This window comes from Juglans microcarpa x Juglans regia, chromosome 1D (assembly GCF_004785595.1).
Source record: "Juglans microcarpa x Juglans regia isolate MS1-56 chromosome 1D, Jm3101_v1.0, whole genome shotgun sequence".
In the NCBI taxonomy this organism is placed as follows: Eukaryota; Viridiplantae; Streptophyta; class Magnoliopsida; order Fagales; family Juglandaceae; genus Juglans; species Juglans microcarpa x Juglans regia.
In genome coordinates this window covers 19,028,643-19,047,312 of record NC_054594.1, presented here as the reverse complement: position 1 = coordinate 19,047,312, position 18,670 = coordinate 19,028,643, and the positions used below count along the sequence as shown (strand labels likewise).

At 35.3% G+C, this 18,670-nt stretch overlaps 3 protein-coding genes across 5 annotated transcripts; 2 read left to right on the top strand and 1 right to left on the bottom strand.

The window, feature by feature from the left end:
• Positions 1-8,930: 8,930 nt before the first annotated feature.
• LOC121238531 (glycine-rich cell wall structural protein) lies at positions 8,931-10,248 on the top strand. Of its 3 annotated transcripts, none has more exons than XM_041135460.1 (2): positions 8,931-9,409; positions 9,542-10,248. In XM_041135460.1, exons 1-2 carry the CDS (start codon positions 8,998-9,000, stop codon positions 10,120-10,122), a joined length of 993 nt encoding a protein of 330 aa, XP_040991394.1. In that variant the 5' UTR covers positions 8,931-8,997; the 3' UTR covers positions 10,123-10,248. The 3 variants fall into 3 exon arrangements, with proteins under 3 accessions (XP_040991394.1, XP_040991386.1, XP_040991380.1); XM_041135452.1 differs by having other exon boundaries at positions 8,931-9,496; positions 9,539-10,248; XM_041135446.1 differs by having other exon boundaries at positions 8,931-10,248.
• Positions 10,249-10,280: 32 nt separating this feature from the next.
• Positions 10,281-13,106, bottom strand: LOC121238552 (probable pectinesterase 67). Its single transcript, XM_041135473.1, has 5 exons — positions 12,696-13,106; positions 12,397-12,559; positions 11,349-11,555; positions 10,983-11,230; positions 10,281-10,902 (listed from the first exon to the last, which is right to left on the bottom strand). The coding sequence occupies exons 1-5, from the start codon at positions 12,983-12,985 to the stop codon at positions 10,749-10,751; spliced, it is 1,062 nt and encodes a 353-aa protein (XP_040991407.1). The 5' UTR covers positions 12,986-13,106; the 3' UTR covers positions 10,281-10,748.
• Positions 13,107-15,917: 2,811 nt separating this feature from the next.
• Positions 15,918-17,426, top strand: LOC121238560 (peroxidase 29). Its single transcript, XM_041135484.1, has 3 exons — positions 15,918-16,192; positions 16,298-16,661; positions 16,801-17,426. Exons 1-3 carry the CDS (start codon positions 15,983-15,985, stop codon positions 17,202-17,204), a joined length of 978 nt encoding a protein of 325 aa, XP_040991418.1. The 5' UTR covers positions 15,918-15,982; the 3' UTR covers positions 17,205-17,426.
• Positions 17,427-18,670: the final 1,244 nt, after the last annotated feature.

Here is an 18,670-nt window from a genome sequence, read left to right as displayed (position 1 = left end):
AGATTTTTCTGATATTCCATGAAGGATGCCGCCTTACTGATCTTCCACACCTTCCCCATTATTATCGAATTAGTTGGGAGCTGTGGATGCCATTATGAGGTCGCCACCTATTAATCATTCCTTAGTCAAAAAGAGTTGAATTTTGCACCACTCGGGTGAGCAATTAATTAGTATTAGTCCACAATAGCAGCCATGCACGCGAAACTAAGCAAGATCTCCTCTATAAAAGGCACTGTTACTCGATTTGCTAACATCAAGTGATCCTTTCTTAAGAAAGCATTCTTAATGGATTACGTAAAATTTATATTTTTATAAAATTTAAAAGAAATAATTTTATATAGCCTATATCATAAATTATATATTTTATAATTAATATCTAGTTTGTTGCAGTATCATCTCTATATTTATAGAATACTATTCACACTTATATAAATATTTAATTCATTTTTATTTCTATTTTTTACTATATTCATTTCTTTATCTACTTTATACTTTCTACTTTATTTGAAATAAATAAAATATATTAAAAATCATAATATTTAAATGATATGAAAAAAATAGATAAACTAATGTATGTTATATTATAAAAGTCAATATGTAAAATAAAAAAAAATAAATTTTAGTGATGTATTTTAATAGATAGGATGGAGAATCCATTGAGAGTGCTCTTATACTTCTATAGTACGTATATTTGGTTTCCAAAGAAGATGGAAAGCTTTCCAAGTACCTTGGTCATGTGTTTGTTGTGATGTTGGTGTTGTTGGTTATAGGCCTTGCAGAAAGTCGAAAATTAGAGAAAGATGAGTTCTTTGATGGCAGAGGAGGTGGCTTTGGAGGTGGTTCTGGTGGAGGCTATGGAGGAGTGGTGGTGGAGGCTTTGGAGGTGGATTTGGAGGAGGAAAAGGTGGTGGTGGCAGCTTTGGGGGAGGAAGAGGGGGTGGTGGTGGATTTAGGGGAGGAAGAGGAGGTGGTGGAGGTTCTGGAGAAGGGTAATTTGGAGGAGGAAGAGACGGCCGTGGTGGCTTTGGAGGTAGTTCTAGAGGAGGGTTTGGTAAGGAAGAGATGGATGAGGCTTTAGAGGTGGTTCTAGAGGAGGAAGAGGTGGTGGCAGTGGCTTTGGAGGAGGCGGTGGTTCTAGTGGGGAAATTGGTGGTGGGTTCTAATTATCTAAAAATATTAGTGATCTTAATCGCGATATCAGGTAGGGTTGGAGAGTGAGATGAGAATTTTTAATTTTAAAAGTTTAAAATATTATTTTTTAGTATTATTATTGTTTTGAGATTTGAAAAAGTTGAATTAAGATTTGAAAACGTTGAATTGTTTATTATATATTTTGTGAGAATTTGAAAAATTTATAATGATAAAATAAGATGAAAATTTTATGTCTTATCTCATTTATAATGTAAATCCATGTGCAAGCATGTATGGATAAGATACTTATAATGTAAGAGGTGGAATAAAAAGTAGCATGCAAAAACGTAATCACCCGTTGAATAAATGTAATCTGGCCTCTAGTTCCATATTCCATCTTACATAACTAGCCAAAGGTAAAATCACTTGGCAGGCAACTCAATTTTACCCACTACAAAATGATTAAAATAAAAAAAATAAATGTTACAATCATAAATAGTTCTCATAAAAATAAATTTATAAATTGACATAACTTCATATAATATATTAGATCTATTTTACAATAAAAATAATTTTACATCAAACGTACCATATCAAACCACGTTAGTTTATAAGTTTACTTTTGTATTTTTTTTAATGATTAAAACATTTTCTTTACAAATTAAAGATAAGATCAAAGAGCCAAACTAACAAAACTAGAAGCACTGTGCACGCGTGGTTTAATTATATATATATTATTATATTGGAAAAAGCTAAACGCAGTCTCGATTGAGGCCTCCCCGCGAACGACATCCTACGTGGAAACAAAACGCACCGTTTTATTTACTCCAAAACGGCGTGTTTTGTTTCCACACATATGGCTGCCTTCTGAACTCTCATACGGTGCGTTTTGTTTTTTGCTTCTTGGATCCGTCTCCCTCCCTCCCAAGAAGTCTCTGCTCTCCCAGGGCGATTTCGAATTCGCCCCTTCTTTCTCCCCGTAATCACTCGATCTGCATCATCATTCGTGGTCTCCTTCGTTTCTCGATTTTTCATCGCCCCTTTCTTCTTCGTGAATTATGGAATTGTACTCTGTGGCCTTTTTGCAAACAATTGGTGTGCTGCTGTTTTCTTTACCACAAAATAAAAAATCTAAAATACTATAATAAAATGTAATGAGTTTGAAACTGAAAGGAAGATTATTACCAGGTTCGCAGCAACTGGGCAGCATAGATCTCCTTCTATTTTCTCACTACTTTGAAAAATCTGTTTTTCTCAATGTTAGTAGAACTGGGCAGCAAAATATGTTGTTCTACTAAATTGGGCAGTGCCGAAAAGCATATTTTCGTTCGTTCGTGGTTACCAGTTCAATCGAAAAGCATATTGACGAGAGGAGGAGTGCCGAAATTGTTAATCAACACTATTTTTGCAATCGACGAGAGGGGACGAAAATCACGCATTGAAAATCTCAGTTCTCCCGCTCGTTCTCTCATTCTCAGCCCTCTTTCTTCTTTTTTTTTTTTTTAAATAAGATTGCTGACGTGGCAAAATGCCACGTCAGTGGTGTCCGCGCGCAGGCACGGCCTTGTGCCTGCCTGTAGCAGGACTCTATTATATTTATGTGTGTTTTTCAATTGGCATTCAAGAATTCAGACTTTCAAGATAGCCTAGAACAAGGAACATCTATAGTAAGATTTAAATTTTAAAATTAAATTTACAAATATCATATGATTGTTTAAGAATACTAGAACTAATCATGTGAAAATAGCATATGTTGAACACCAGAATTAATATGATTAAGTTAATGATTTTTTATGAGTTATTTAGTTAATTTATTAGCGCTAAGGACTATCGAGAGTGGGTTTCGACACTATCCACCGATAAGGTCTTTTCATATATTTTTATTTTCTTCACGTATTTTTTTTAATTTTGTTAAACATTTTAAAAAAGTCACAACATTATTTAAAAATATTTATTATCATTAAGTGAAAAAAAAATAGAACCAGAACCAATTATCGAGAGGAGAAGCAATTCCCATTTATTAATTACTTAATCTTATATAAAATAAATGGTTAAATACTAAACAGACCTTGCATGCACTAATTTCATTCGCCCACATATCGATTGATCTTTGTCATGCTTTCATTTGAACTTTTCGCTCAATAGGAATGCTACGTACAGTTGTGAAGTATGCAAGTATTATATAATTATTTTAAAAAATAGTAGAATCTATTAATAAAAAATTAGTTTTTTTTTTTATATAAGTCTCGTATTTATTTATTTTTTTAAAAAAAATTGTACAGCACATTTTACAACTGCAAATATTATTTCTCTTTAAGAAAATCTGAAAAAAGTATGCCGTGATTGTGTTCATGTATTCGATATAATTGGTACTAAAAAACTTTGAAGGTTATCAAACCCACTGCAACGATTGATCTTGCTAAAATAAGCATGTTGCGGTCAGTTTGGGTGTGCAATGCGATTGAAATTTATTTAAACTTGTACACTAATATATATATTATACCACACAGTAAAATATGAGCAATTATATATATATATATTAATGCATTTTATAGTATTATACTAATATATTAGTATATTAGTATATACTATATTATACTATATATTAGTATTATAACTATAGTAGTATAACTACAGCTAGTAATATGACTACTATTATACTAGTATTATAACCAATGCTTTGAATACCGTATCCGTGACTGTTTCGGTCGAGACATTGAAATGAGATATTTCGATATCAGTACCGTTTCAAAATAGTCTATATATGAATAAATTATATATAAATATATATATAAATTATAAATAGTTTGATATGAATTGGAGGGTCAAAAAATGAAAAAAAAAAAAAAAAAAAGAGAAAAGTGTAAAGATCGAAATATCAGCTGATACGAGCCGAAACATAGGCCGGTACGGGTTGAAACCGCCGAAATTTTGATCGATATGAAACAACAGGCTTCCCTATACTGGCTACACTACAAAAACAGTATATTTCAACCGTACCGGCCGATACAGTACGAAATTCAAAACATGGATTATAACTACTAGTATATAATACTATAGTACAAAAATACTAGTATATAACTATAGTATTATAACTACATATTATAATATTATAGTTATACTATATATTATTATATACTATATATATACCAATATATATAGTATATAATAATATATAGTAGTATGTGTATATATATATATATTATAAATAGTATAGTAGTACAAGAGTATAATAGTATACTAATATATAAATATATATATATATATATATATATGTTTAATGGTAGTTAAGTATGTAATTATATAGTATACTTATATAGCCATTCGAATGGAGTACTGGCCCGTTCGAACGGATCGAGATCATCGAAAAAATGAGAAGTTTCACGAATTCACGTGTTCGAACGGGCTTGTAAATAGTTCGAATGGCTAAATTCTCTGTTTGAAAGTAAAAATTTATATTCGAACAAAATAAATTAACAGATAATGCGTTTGAACTGGATCATACGCGTTTGAACGTTACTGATCGATACAAAATACCTAGTTCAAATGTGGAACGGTTTACATTCGCACAACGTTGTTCGAAGCCCATTCTCTGTTGTAGAAATGATGGAGTGAAGTCTACGCTTCACTCCATGTTAATTTGGACCGATTAAAACCAAGAATCATTGGTTTTCACATTCGGTGCTGAGTAGACTTAGCCATGCATTTCATGGATAATTGCATTCGAACGACTTTAAACTTGTTCAAACATGAATTTTCAAACAACCATTTTAGTGTTTGAACATGAAAGAATATGTTCAAACGTTAAAAATTGAGTTGACGGTCTGTTTGGATAGGTTTGGGTCTCTGTTTGAACGTAACATTTATGTTGTTTGAAGGTCATAGAATTTATATTGTTCGAACAACCTATTTATTCATTCATATGGTAGTAAATGTTCGAACATATTAAAATATAGTTCGAACAGTTATATCTCGCTTGAATACTGGTCGATATTGTTCGAACGATATTGTTTAGCATTCAGATTAAATACTTGATCATTCGAACATATTAGTTCATGTTCGAACGAATTTGTTTCTATTCGAACATCACAGTATATAATATAATTAGAACTTTATATTTTATTTATATTCGTTGTGATTTTATGAACATTAAACTAATGGCAAACATAGAAAGAAAACGTGGGAGAGAGAGCCAACCTAGCGGTGAAGCTAGTGAGACGAGGAGGCCAATATTGGTAGAGCGAGAAATCATTATAGATGACTTTCGAGATTGTGAGTGGGATGGACTAAGCTTCTTTTCTATTATCAACGATAGAGGATGGGGTTTAATTTGTCAGTAGAAGGGTGTGGTCTATCCAAACCTGATCAGTGCGTTCTATTGGGCCATGGGTCAGATGGAGGCTAATGAGAAGTCCTTCACGTTTACCATTCGGGAAATGAGTATTATTATCTCAACAAATATTATTGCTAATTTTCTTGGGTCTCACAGGAGCTTGGTGCATACCCTGCACAACAACTGGCTACAGGGACAAATGATGAAGAGCTATCGAGGATGAGGCTCCAGCAGATGATGGTTCCACACACGATGAGATTTTTCAGTTGATGCATGACGATTCGGCTCCTCCATATGATGGCAGCAAGTTGATCAAACATGTAGATTGTATCGCATTTTTTCGAATGCTGAATTTAATTAGTTTCTATAATATTGATTCGAAGAAACACGAGACTGACTTTGGCATCGAACGAGCTCAATTTCTGTTACAAATAGCACAAGGAGAGCCGATTGTTCAGCCTTTATACTTCCTCCTCCGCATCCGATCTGAGTCACGGTTAGGAGTGTAACCGGTCCAGTCCGGTTTTAAATAAAATCTAGGACCGAATTGATATGTACCGGTTTTGTATTTTTCAAAACCGATTACGCATCGGTTACCCTCCTAAACCGGTATTTCCGGTTTTACCGGTTTCTGGTCCGGTCCGGTCCGATTTTTTGATTTTTTTAAAATGTAAGTTTCACAATTTGTCATTAAAAATTTGTTTATTAAAAAAAAAACCGATTTAAAAAAATCTATTTTATACTTTTATTAATATATTAGACTATATAATAGTATTAATATTAGACTATTGGTATAGTTATAAGTTATATATTAGTATTAGTTATAAACTTTTAGTGATTTAGTATTAACATTTTATGTAATAATTTATAAATTATAATAAGAAATTATTTCATATATGAATATATATAATTATATATATTATATATAAAAATTTCACATAAGAATTTATAATTATATATAATATATAAAATTTATATATACAATAATATAAATATTATTTTTTATATATATTTTTTATCAACCGGTCTGGTTCGAAAAATCCTAAAACCGGAACCGGCCGGTTTTCACATTCTAAAAACTGGTCTCGGACCGGTTTGGTTAACCGGTCCGGTCCGGTCCGGTCCGGTCCGGTTTTTTGATTTTTCGGTTTGAATTTACATCCCTAGTCACGGTATTCGAGTGGAGGTAGTTTGCCATATGCATTGATTATCTCTAACCTCCTAGTCCAATTGAGGGTTAATGTGTTAATGACAGAGCAGAGACAACCACAGATCGGACTCCTTAACAAGATCTCCTTCAGCAAGAACAAGAGCCACTTGCGAAAGGCTCGAATTAATGTTCCAGCGGCACAAGATAGTGGCATGGAGCGTGATCTAGCTTCTACTGATGTTGGTGTTGATAGCCAAGCTGCAGGGGCTACTATCACGGAGATATGATTCCTGCTCGAAGAGCATCGCATACTTTTGATCCAAGACATGGAGAGGATCGTGGAGAGGATCATTGTACCCATCATAGTTTGACTGCAAGGGATTGAGGGACGCATTACTGTCATCCAAGCAGACCTGGATAATCTTACACAGTAGTTTTATTTTTTATTCGACTTTTTGTGTTGTATCGAATGTTGTCAATTTAATTACTATATCATTTTTATTTGTTATATATAGCTAGCTTGTTTATTGTCAAAAATCATTTTCCTTATTTAACTAACTGTTCATGATAGTAGAAAAAATGACACTCTCTAGAAGGTAATTTTTTTTAAGTACAAATTCTTATTTACCATAATAAAACTCATTAGTTAATTTTTAAATTAATTATATAAAATTCTTAGGAATATGAAATATTTTAATTTACCATAAATAATAATAAATTTGTATAGGTAGATTTTTTATCTTTTGAAAATGATAACTAATAAATTCAAATAATATAAAATATTTGAATATCTTTCAATAAATTTTTATAATTAAACGGTGCTGTTCTAACTAATGTTATGAGTATTCGAACGGTTTATAGATCCGTTCGAACGGTACTTGTTCGAACATAAAGGTACCGTTCAAACTACGTTGCAACTATCCCCACTAGATTTATTTATAAGTTCCCACCAAAAAGTTAGTTCAAATGATTAGATATAGCGTTCGAATAAGATCTAACTTTCCTCGAGCATAATTGTGTATATGTTCTCACCATGATTATTATTCGAACAGTTATGTCAACATTGGAATGTAAATTAAAATATTGTTCAAACTTGTATTAGAGTGTTTGAACACTATATCAACATCCCCACTAGATTTATTTATAACTTCCCACCAAAACTTCAGTTCAAATGATTAAATATATCGTTCGAACGGTTTCGAACTTTTCCCGACACAATTGTATATATTTTCCCTCCACAACTATTATTCGAACAGTTATGTAACCATTCGAACGGTCATTAAAATTTTGTTTGAACGTTTTTTGTTTATATTCGATCGATTTTCTTTTTTTGAGAAGCTATATTTCATTACAGAAAGTCTAATTCAAACAGATATTTTTCTGTTTGAACGCATGTAAAATTGCATCTATGTTTTGAGATAAAATTTAATTTTCATCTTAAATAAGTATTTTTAAGGATGAAATTTAATTTATCCCTAACAACTTTCATCTATAAAAATCAAATCTCTTATAGTGAGCTATATATGGTTATGTCACTCCGAATCGAGTGATTAAGGCCATCGTTATAATCATGTGGTTATAGATCATCACGCGCATAAAGGTTGATCATATATATATATATATATATATATATATATATATATATATATATACAGTCGTTAATTGATAGGGAAATTATGTACATCTAGACGACATTTTTATACATGATGCATGTCCCTACATCAATTAATAGAAAGGAGGAAATAATTAATATATTTTTTGTTCAAGGTAATTAATCGTACGTTCATGTTAAAACTACATCAATTAATAATTACAAGAGTATATAAATGATGTATAATAAGTACTCTCATCTAAATTCATATCCTTTTTGCTAAATTAATATATCATTATGATCACAACTTCATTAAGATCAAAAAATATAATAAAATTAGAGATATAGACATATGAAATGAGGTAGACATTAATGTCTATTTTTCTCGTTCTAAATTAATTCTAAAATTCAAATAAAATTATAAAATCTGAATCCATATTCATTAAAGACGTGTACTGCCGGATGATTAGAGACAAATTTAGAAAATGAATGACGGTGGAGTACTGTAGAGTAGTACTTTGGAATTAGTTGGTAGGAGGGGCTGCTATTATGATTTCACCGGCCATTTATTACTCCTATTCAACACGAGTTGAATTTTTCGCCAATCTCACTCAGTGATGGCTTAGCAGTCCAAAACCTAATGCACGCAACAGCCAGTACTCTGTACGCCTCAACTACATTCATTAATGTTTGCCAGCTGAATCCTTACACTATAAAAAGCACTGCTACTCTATCTGCCAATTATAACACCCTTTCTTCCCACTTATTTCTCTCCATTGATTTCGTCAAAAGATGGGGAAGCTTTCAAAGTACCGTGGCGTTTTTTGTGTGATGTTGGTTTTGTTGGTGATAGGATTGGCGGAATGTCGGAAAATTGAGGAAGATACATTTTCTGATGGCATAGGAGGTGGTTTGGGTGGTGGTGGCGGCGGTGGTGCTGGTGGAGGTGGAGGCCTTGGAGGTGGTGCTGGTGCTGGCGGTGGCTTTGGGGGTGGAAAAGGTGGTGGTATAGGAGGTGGAGGTGGTGCAGGTGGTGGCTTTGGAGGTGGGAAAGGAGGTGGAGTAGGAGGTGGCGGTGGTGCTGGAGGAGGGATTGGAGGTGGAGGCGGTGCAGGTGGTGTAGGAGGTGGTGCCGGAGGAGGGGTTGGAGGTGGAGGTGGTGCAGGTGGTGGCTTTGGAGGTGGAAAAGGTGGGGGAGTAGGAGGTGGTGGTGGTGTCGGAGGAGGGATTGGAGGTGGAGGTGGAGGCGGTGCCGGTGGCGGCTTTGGAGGTGGAAAAGGTGGAGGAGTAGGTGGTGGAGGTGGTGCAGGTGGTGGGAAAGGTGGTGGAATAGGAGGTGGAGGTGGTGCAGGTGGTGGCATTGGAGGTGGGAAAGGTGGTGGAATAGGAGGTGGAGGTGGTGCTGGTGGTGGCTTTGGAGGTGGAAAAGGTGGTGGAATAGGAGGTGGAGGTGGAAAAGGTGGTGGCTTTGGAGGTGGAAAAGGTGGTGGTGTAGGAGGAGGGATTGGTGGTGGAAGGGGTGCAGGTGGTGGCATAGGAGGTGGCGGTGGTGCTGGAGGAGGCATTGGAGGTGGAGGCGGTGCAGGTGGTGGTGCTGGAGGAGGGATTGGTGGTGGAAGGGGTGCAGGTGGTGGCATAGGAGGTGGCGGTGGTGCTGGAGGAGGCATTGGAGGTGGAGGCGGTGCAGGTGGTGGTGCTGGAGGAGGGATTGGTGGTGGAAGTGGTGTAGGTGGTGGCTTTGGAGGTGGAAAAGGTGGTGGTGTAGGAGGTGGTGGTGGTGCAGGTGGAGGTGGAGGTGGTGGCTTTGGGGGTGGTAAAGGTGGGGGAGTAGGAGTAGGTGGTGGAGCAGGAGGTGGCGCCGGCGGTGGTTTTGGCGGCGGTGGCGGTGCTGGAGGGGGAATTGGTGGCGGTTTTTAAATATTGATCCCAAAATTTAAAAGGATCGTAGTTGCAATATGTAATCATGTGATGTCATGTTCATGCATGGATATATACTAATATTATCCAATTAGAAGGTCGAATAAATCGAGGCTACTACTTTATGCAAAAATGTGATCTTCCAGTTCATGCAAACAAACTTAGTAGAACTATGCGGGCTATGAGATAATGTGTTACGTACGTACGAATCCAATGCCATAAAAAAAAAGTTCTAGTTTTAAGGTTTCAAGGCAGCATATAGAACCAGAAGAAACACATGATATACATGGACGTATTAATGAATTTTAAATTAAAAATGTTAGTACGATACATTACTGCACTCGCATTGCACAATATGATATGATTTGGTTATACCCTTATCGGCAGCTCGAGCCCCAGCTGGCCTGGTGCTACCTCGATTCACCAAATTAGCTTAAAACTGTATGTAGGATAAAAGGTCGATGATCTCATGATTTCGAACAAACTTTGATGATTAAGGTCAGAAGAATGCGTAATATCACGTGAATCATATAACTCAAAGGTACTTCATGAGTCATGATAATGATTTATTAGCCGCACAACAATTTTGCTAGCTTTTTTTCTACTCATTATAGTTCTGGCGAACTTCATAGCCAAACTGGAAGCCATTTCTGGCCATCAATGTAATCTATAGATAGGAAAGGAGTAACCTCTTTCTCGCTCGGTTGTTTCGACCACGAAGAACGCTGTGTTGAGTCTGCTCCTGGTCCCTCGCACTTATACTCCGCGTGGTATAGATTCCTGTTTTAAATTTTAATGCACAATGTCATGATCAGTATAATCGAAAAACCTGTATATATTGTCAAGGCTGGCTTTCTTACTCTGTAGTGCCGTCATAACTCCAATTGGTCCAGCCTTGAGGTACAATGGTCCTAGAGAGGTATGTCTGTGCAAAAACTACTCTGGAATAGGCACCTTTAGCTCTCCCCAAATACACACCACCAACACCATAAACCTTTCCTTTGACAAACACAAACCCAGTATTCTCGCTTGCACTTTCCCTGATTTGAGCTGTGACGGATCCATGAATCTCCACCCTCCTGTCTCCAATAACAAAGATCTCACAGCTCTGCATGTATATATAAACAATAGGAACGATTATTAGATCGAGCTAGGCATTGAGTCCAAAATTTAGAATGAATGGTGGAAAAAAAGATAGGAGAGAGTGAATTTAATTTATTGATTACATGGAAGAGGGATCTGCCACTGCCAAAGATGATGTCGATTGAGCCTTGGATGTAACAGTTATCGTAATAATGCCTTCCTTTGTAATCAAAGAGAGTGTTATGTGTACTGTAGAATCCGCAGTGGTAAAATGCTACTTTGTCTGCAGCAACAAATGCTGCCACTGATTGATTCTGTGGTGTATAAGCAACCCCAATGGGAGCCTCATTCTGCATTGTTGAAGACCCAAAAAAAAAAAAAAAAAAAAAAATGGGAGAAAAAGGGTTAATGGCGAACATCAAAGGCAAGTACGTACTTTAAGGTTGATCATTGCCGGGAGAAAAAACATAGAGACACAAATTTAAGGTTGATATTCATAATTAACTATGTTGATCCTTTGAGTGCATGGAGTACTCATCAAGGCTTTGTTTTTGAAAAGAAAAAATCTATTCATCATCCTAACCTCCATCATCCTCCCATCATCTTATGATGTGGCATTAAATAATAGGTTTACAAGTAAAATGTAATAAATAATTTTTAATCACCTAATGTCACATCATAGGATAATGAAAGTTAGGATGATGAGTAGCATTACTCCAAATTTAAGGTACATACTATTTTCAGTACGTATTAGTTTCAAAGATATTGTAGATTAAGGCTTGATTCTCAAAATTTTCGTATCATATCATCTCATATTATTCCCAAATATCACTCAAATATAAATATTTTTAAAATAATCATTATAACTTTTTCAAACTAATCATTACAAATTTTTCAAACTTTCAAATAAAAAATAAAAAATAAAAAACAATTCAAATTTTTTAAATCTTTAAATAAAAATAATATTAAAAAATAATATTCTAATAATATTTTAATTTTATAATATTTTTTATTTAACTTTTTCCTCATTTTTCCAAAGTATGTTTAAAAACGTAAGTATGTTTAGAAATGAGATGAGATAAACCATTCTATTTCCAAACAAACTCCTAAATGTTTAAGAATATTCAGATAAATCATATAGCATTAAGAAAAAATAAAGATATATATGGAACGTTAACTTAAATAATGTACCTTGAAGCTAATCCCGAAGGCAATGAAGTGGGGTGCTTCGACCTTAAAAGTTGCAGACTCCACGTTGTTAGAAGAGCTTTGGGCCCATACAATAGCTGATCTTCCTTTCCCATTTCCTCTCAGGAATATATAGGGCTTGCTTTTTGGTACGTGCACCTTTTCTCTGCCATGCAGTACGTCAAAAATAAGCAACAATGTTATCAGTTAATAAGCTTCTTATATATATTATGGCTAGATCGCATGCATGCATGCATATTGTTAGATCATTAGACATGAATTCACGTAGAGAGATATATCACCTGTAAACCCCCTTCCCAAGCTGGATGATAACCCACTGAGAGTTGCCTTCAGGAACAGAATCAATGGCTGCCTGGACGGATTTGAAGTCCCCATCGCCATTAATATCGACCTTAATGATCGTGCGGTTGGTGCCAATCTTTTGTGTCAATAAAGGAGAGTCAATGACTGTCTGGCCGGCGTCCAAGCCATTGACATGATCCAGAAAAGAGATGAAGGCGACGAAAATGACTGCAATGGCAATGTGAATTGCTTTATGGAGAGTCGAAGCAGGAAAAGAAGAGGAAGACATGGGGGTGGTGCAGTACTTCTGGTGAAAAAGAGGTTGGAGGTTGAATCTTGAAAAGGGCAGTCATGAGAGGTACTCCTTAAGCGAAGAGGTTTTTGTTCATTTTTGGGGTGTGGTTGTTTGGGAACGTACTCCCTATTTTGGAGGGCCTCCAATGGATTCTTGTGCGGTTCACAATCACCGTTTAGGTTTGGTGATAATTTTAGTTATCATGCATGTAAGTTGTCGCAATAACTTTTGGTGCAGCAAATGGCTTAAACAGCAAAGCTAAGATCACGAGGAACTGCATGGATCTTTAACACCTGTGTCCAATGGACGGATATAATTAGGCTGAGCCTGCCTTTTCTTTTGGGCCAACTTGGATCAGTTGACTTCCAACTTAGGTTGGCCAGCACCTAATTTCGGAACATAATTTTTTGCAAATAATCTATTTACAAGCTATGTTTTGAATTTGATACACCAAGACACATTAATAGTGATCATATGGAGGATATAAAGATAAGCCACGTCAACTAAAAATAGAGTTTTGACTTTTTTATAAGTAAAAGATATTTTATATTAAGCGGTGTGTTGATACATCAAACTTGCAAGTAACATATATAGTTCTAATCTTTTATATGTGCCAATGTATGACCCCCACTACGTGCCTCGAAGTTCGAGATAATGTGAAATTGGCAAAGAGTCCACTCTTACCGCTGCACGTACATTCCAGTAGTTTTTTTTTTTTTTATATTTTTTAATATATTTAAATAATTTTTTTTAAAAAAATATATTAATACACTTAAAATCGTTTTCTTAATCACTAAATAAAAAAAAAAAAAATTTGACCAACAGTCAAAGTGGGGCGGCAAAATAGACTTTCTCATTGGCAAATTACCTTGGGGATCTTATTTCCTATTAGATGAAATATCACATTAGTAAGTGGGATTGTTCATCCGGATTCCGACTTGGGAACCTGGGTATACTCAGACCGGAACTCGGATTTTAAAATTGGGCTGGAACTCGGATTGAAACTGGTTTTTAAAAATCTGGGTTTTTTTGAAAAAAAAAAAAAATCAAAGCCTACATGTTATGAATATTTTTTCATGAAAAAATTGTTGATGCAATATTCAAACTCTATTTATTTAATTTTTTAAATCAAAGTCTACATGTTCCTTGACCACCAGTAAAAAGTCATGTGAAAAAGAGAAAAAAAAAACATAAAATAAATGATTTATTGGATATAATATGCATTTTATTTTTGAGTTTCTGTCCATTTAGTTGCTAGAAAGGAAAAAAAAAAATCAAAGCATTCAAACCGGAAAAACAAAAAAAACCCCGGTACCCAAATTTTTTTATGCGGATACCGGCCCGAAACAAAGGCCGGGATTTGATCCGTGCTGGAACCCGTAACTGGAACCCGGTATAAAACCCGGCCAGTAAGTTAGTGTGAGTGACATACCATTTATGCTGCTATATAAAACAGTTAGTGCGAGTGACATACCATTTATGCTGCTATGCCAACATGTTGATAAGATTTACAAGGTAGCTTGTCACGTGGATCGAGAGTGTATTCTCAATACCGACTTGCAAGTAAAACTCTTAATACCATTCTCTCTCGCTAGGGCATGTAAATGTGGCTTTTTACATGTGATCTTTTGGTTTTGGTTGGAGATGCATCAAATCATTAGTTGAATCCACATGGTGATGGTGGCCTATATTTAGCTGATCATGATATTCGCAGGAGACATTTGCTGATCATAAAAGCTCGATCGGTGGCATGCACTTTGTTGATGCACTCACCCATGCACAAAGAAAGAAGAAGAAAGAAAGAGTGACACCCATACAATTGAAAACTATATGGTTGATAGGTAGCAGTCATTGTCATACCCAGAACCGATTCTCTTAATTACACCTTTTGGCTTTACTAAACTTTATTCGTATCGAGAAGTTCTCCAGAGCAGGGAGCAATAACAACTGAATCCAAAATAGAAATGAGATGGGTATGCATATATGGATGGAATCAAAGGAAACTAAATGCAGAAAATTTACCTTTGAATGCAGAGAAACCATACTCTACAAGAATCCTCACCAGAAATGTGAGCTTTTTATCAATTCATGACTATAATTTTCCCAACCAAAACCAAAAAAAGATGTAGATGAACTATAAGTGGTATCTCATAGGCATGAGCCTGGGGTTGTAATCCTAATCTTGCAGTGCAAATTTATTAGTGGTGATAGTATGGTTATTGCCTTCCAACCGTGTGTTCCTCTATTAGCAGTAACAATTTACTGCTAAAATATTCAAGTGAGTAGAATTACAATGAAAACATTATAGCTGGCATTTAAATGTTTGCAAGTTCAATCTAAAAGAAGCTTGGCTCTAGAAGTACAATTTCTTATAGGAATCAAGAATATAACTTACATCACCACCATGACATGAAACATAGAACCAAAGTAAAACTGTGAAATCTTTAGTCTCTTGCTTTTAAGTACAAACGTTACCATGTCCCCTCAGTCAATGTTTTACTTTGTGAACCGAGGGGAAAAAGCATGTTTATTTTGTGAAGCTATAGTGCTAATTGGTGGGAGTGTTGTATTCTAGGGGAAGACCAAAATGTCATCTCGACAGTGAATAGTAGTGAGATTATTAGTTAAAATTAGATGAGATGAGATGAGATGAGGTGAAATGGTTTACTGGCTAGTCTATGACAAGTGTTCTCCCAAACTTTTCAAACTAATACCTAAACAAGAGGGGCTACTTAATTGCCCTTCTCCCCCTAATTATTCTCTGGTTTCTATTATTCTCACAGCTACCTGTTTCTAAATTATGACATGCTTGTTATCATAATTCATTACTCGTCCAAGCAGGTAAAAGTGTTTAATAATATGGGAAAAATTATTTCTTTACTAGGATAAAAAAGACCTCTGATTTGCTTAGTGATACCGTGGTGCTCCTCTGCTTATAAATAGCGAAAATCTGAATTTGAGTTCCTAAATAATTTGGTGCGATTAAATAACATGGATCTGAAAACCATGGTTTTAGTGATCCTTATGATTGTATTCGGGATTGGGGTTGAAGGGGGTGGTGGTCTCAGGTACAACTTTTATGAGAATTCATGCCCACAACTTGAAAACATTGTTAGAGCTGGCCTACTACCAATCTCTCTCACTGATCCCACCTTACCTGCTTCTTTGTTGAGGCTAATGTTCCATGACTGCCAAGTTCAGGTCTCTCTCTCTCTCTCTCTCACACAAACACACACACACTGGGTAACACGCAGAAGTACCTAAGCCTTTGCCTTGTTAAAATGCTTTGCTCCTTCATAATAACAGGGCTGCGACGCTTCCATTCTTGTTGATCCTGTTGAGGATCGAAACGTGACATCAGAGATGGCTTCAGAGAAAAACTTTGGCATTCGAAGGAGGGAGATAATCAGCATGCTGAAAACCATGGTTGAAGCAGCCTGCCCCAAACAAGTTTCTTGTGCTGATATACTTGTACTGGCTGCCCGTGAGGCAGTTGCTATATCTGGAGGGCCACAAATAAAGATTCCCTTGGGACGTAGGGATTCCTCTGTTCCTCCAAGCTATGAACTTGCCGATGCTTTGATCCCTCCTGCAACTGCTGGAGTTGACAACATGCTTCATATTTTTACCAGTAAAGGGATGACCACTAAAGAATCAGTTGCCATTATGGGTATTTCATGAAATCATTCTTTCACAGGCCCATATAACATTATACATCCACAACATGATGTACATGCATGCGTTTTCGGGTGCACACGCAATTCACTATACATTCTCAGTATACTTTAGCATGATTTTGAATTTTGCAGGCGCACATACTCTAGGAGTTACACATTGTTTAAACATTCTGGAACGTCTGTACGACCATGAAGGTGACAAGGATCAAGGAATGGAACCCAGATTTGAAGCATTCTTGAAGTTATATTGTCCTAAAGGATCTTTAACCTCGAACTCGAGTTTTGTTCTTAATGATCCAACCACATTAATGTTCGATAACCAATATTACATGAATGCAATGGAAGGCCGTGGCTTACTGAGAATTGATGCTGAAATGGTAATGAATACTCAAACGGCTCGAATCATGGAACGTTTTGCCACTGATCAGGATGCTTTCTTCCGTGCATTTTCTACTGCCTTTGTGAAGCTTTCCACTTCAGGTGTTCTAATTGAGGATCAAGGAGTTATTAGAGAGAGTTGTAACGTAATAGATTGAGAGGTGTTAATTTGAGCTGCTAGCTAGAGATCATGGCAGTAGTTTATAAGAAATTTCTATCATCTTATCCCATTATCAGCCTTTTTCACTACTTTCAACAAGCTGACCAATTTTAGGTCATGACCACAACATTAATATTCTTTGGCTGTCTCCTAACCAAGTGTCTCAAATCTCAAGATTACTTGGACCCTGTGATCTGTCTCTTAAAATGTCTACCGTTGCTTTTTACATATATTGTTTCGTCCCGACCCTGGATGGGTCGAGGAGTTAGTACTTGTCACTCAAAAATCATGTTTCATAGTTCAGATATAAACTTTAACTTCTGAATTAGACATAAATCTCAATGTTTAAAACTCTTACTCCTAAAATAATTAACTATGAATACCACTAAGTCTCAAAATAAATTTCAACCTTCCAAAAATATCCAATTGGCAAAGCAAAACAGAATTATTGAATAAAATACTCAAATAACCAAAGTACCCTCTTTGTACTTATTCCACTATACTCACATAGCCTTATACATAATTTCTAATCTTGATCCCCCGCAATACTATCAAAATTATTTGAAAAATATTATGGAAATAAGGGGTGAGTTATCAACAATTCAGTAAATAGAGAACATATACTAGTATGTAAATATGAGCATTTTCAGAAAGTTCGGTATACAAAATAAAACATTTCACTTTCATATTCAGATCTCATAAATGTGTTATCAGAACGCTTTTTTAATTTTTTCATACTAAAAAACCAACTGTTCATATTCACAGATCATTTTCATATTTCAAAAAAAGCTTTGGCATAACATAACTAAACATCTTCATCTTCTCATATCATATCATATCGTATTGTATAGTATCATATCGTATCATATACCATGTTTAACCCCCGTAGTAGGGTTGTGTTATCCCCGGTGGCCAAACCAGGCAGTATCATATTGTGAAACTTCTCATTTTTCAATCTCAGAATCCCGAGTGTGCACATAGGAAAGAACACATAAAAGACCACTTTGTTTTCAAAGTGGGTGCAATCATATCATATCATATCATGTTAGTATCAACCATATCACGTGAACCAGTATCATCATATCATAACCATATTCAGAATCAGAATCAAAACAGATAAGTATGCCAAAAGTTTTTCATATCCATATCATATCAAACTACACGCTGAACATATTCATATCATTTCCATTTGATCATAAACAAATCCAAATCATTTTCACATCATATGTACAAAAACTCACAGATATCGTATTCATTTTTTTGCACATTGCATAAACATGTCAAATATTGTTTATGTCTACATTATTCATGTCAAAAACATTTCTTTTCTCTTTCATACATATCTCATAAGTGAATGCAAAACATATACGGAGATTGTTTTTCACCTTTTCTTTTTAAAATAGCATGCACATTTTTACAAACCAATCACAATTTATTTCTTTTTATGCAAATCTAGCAAATGAT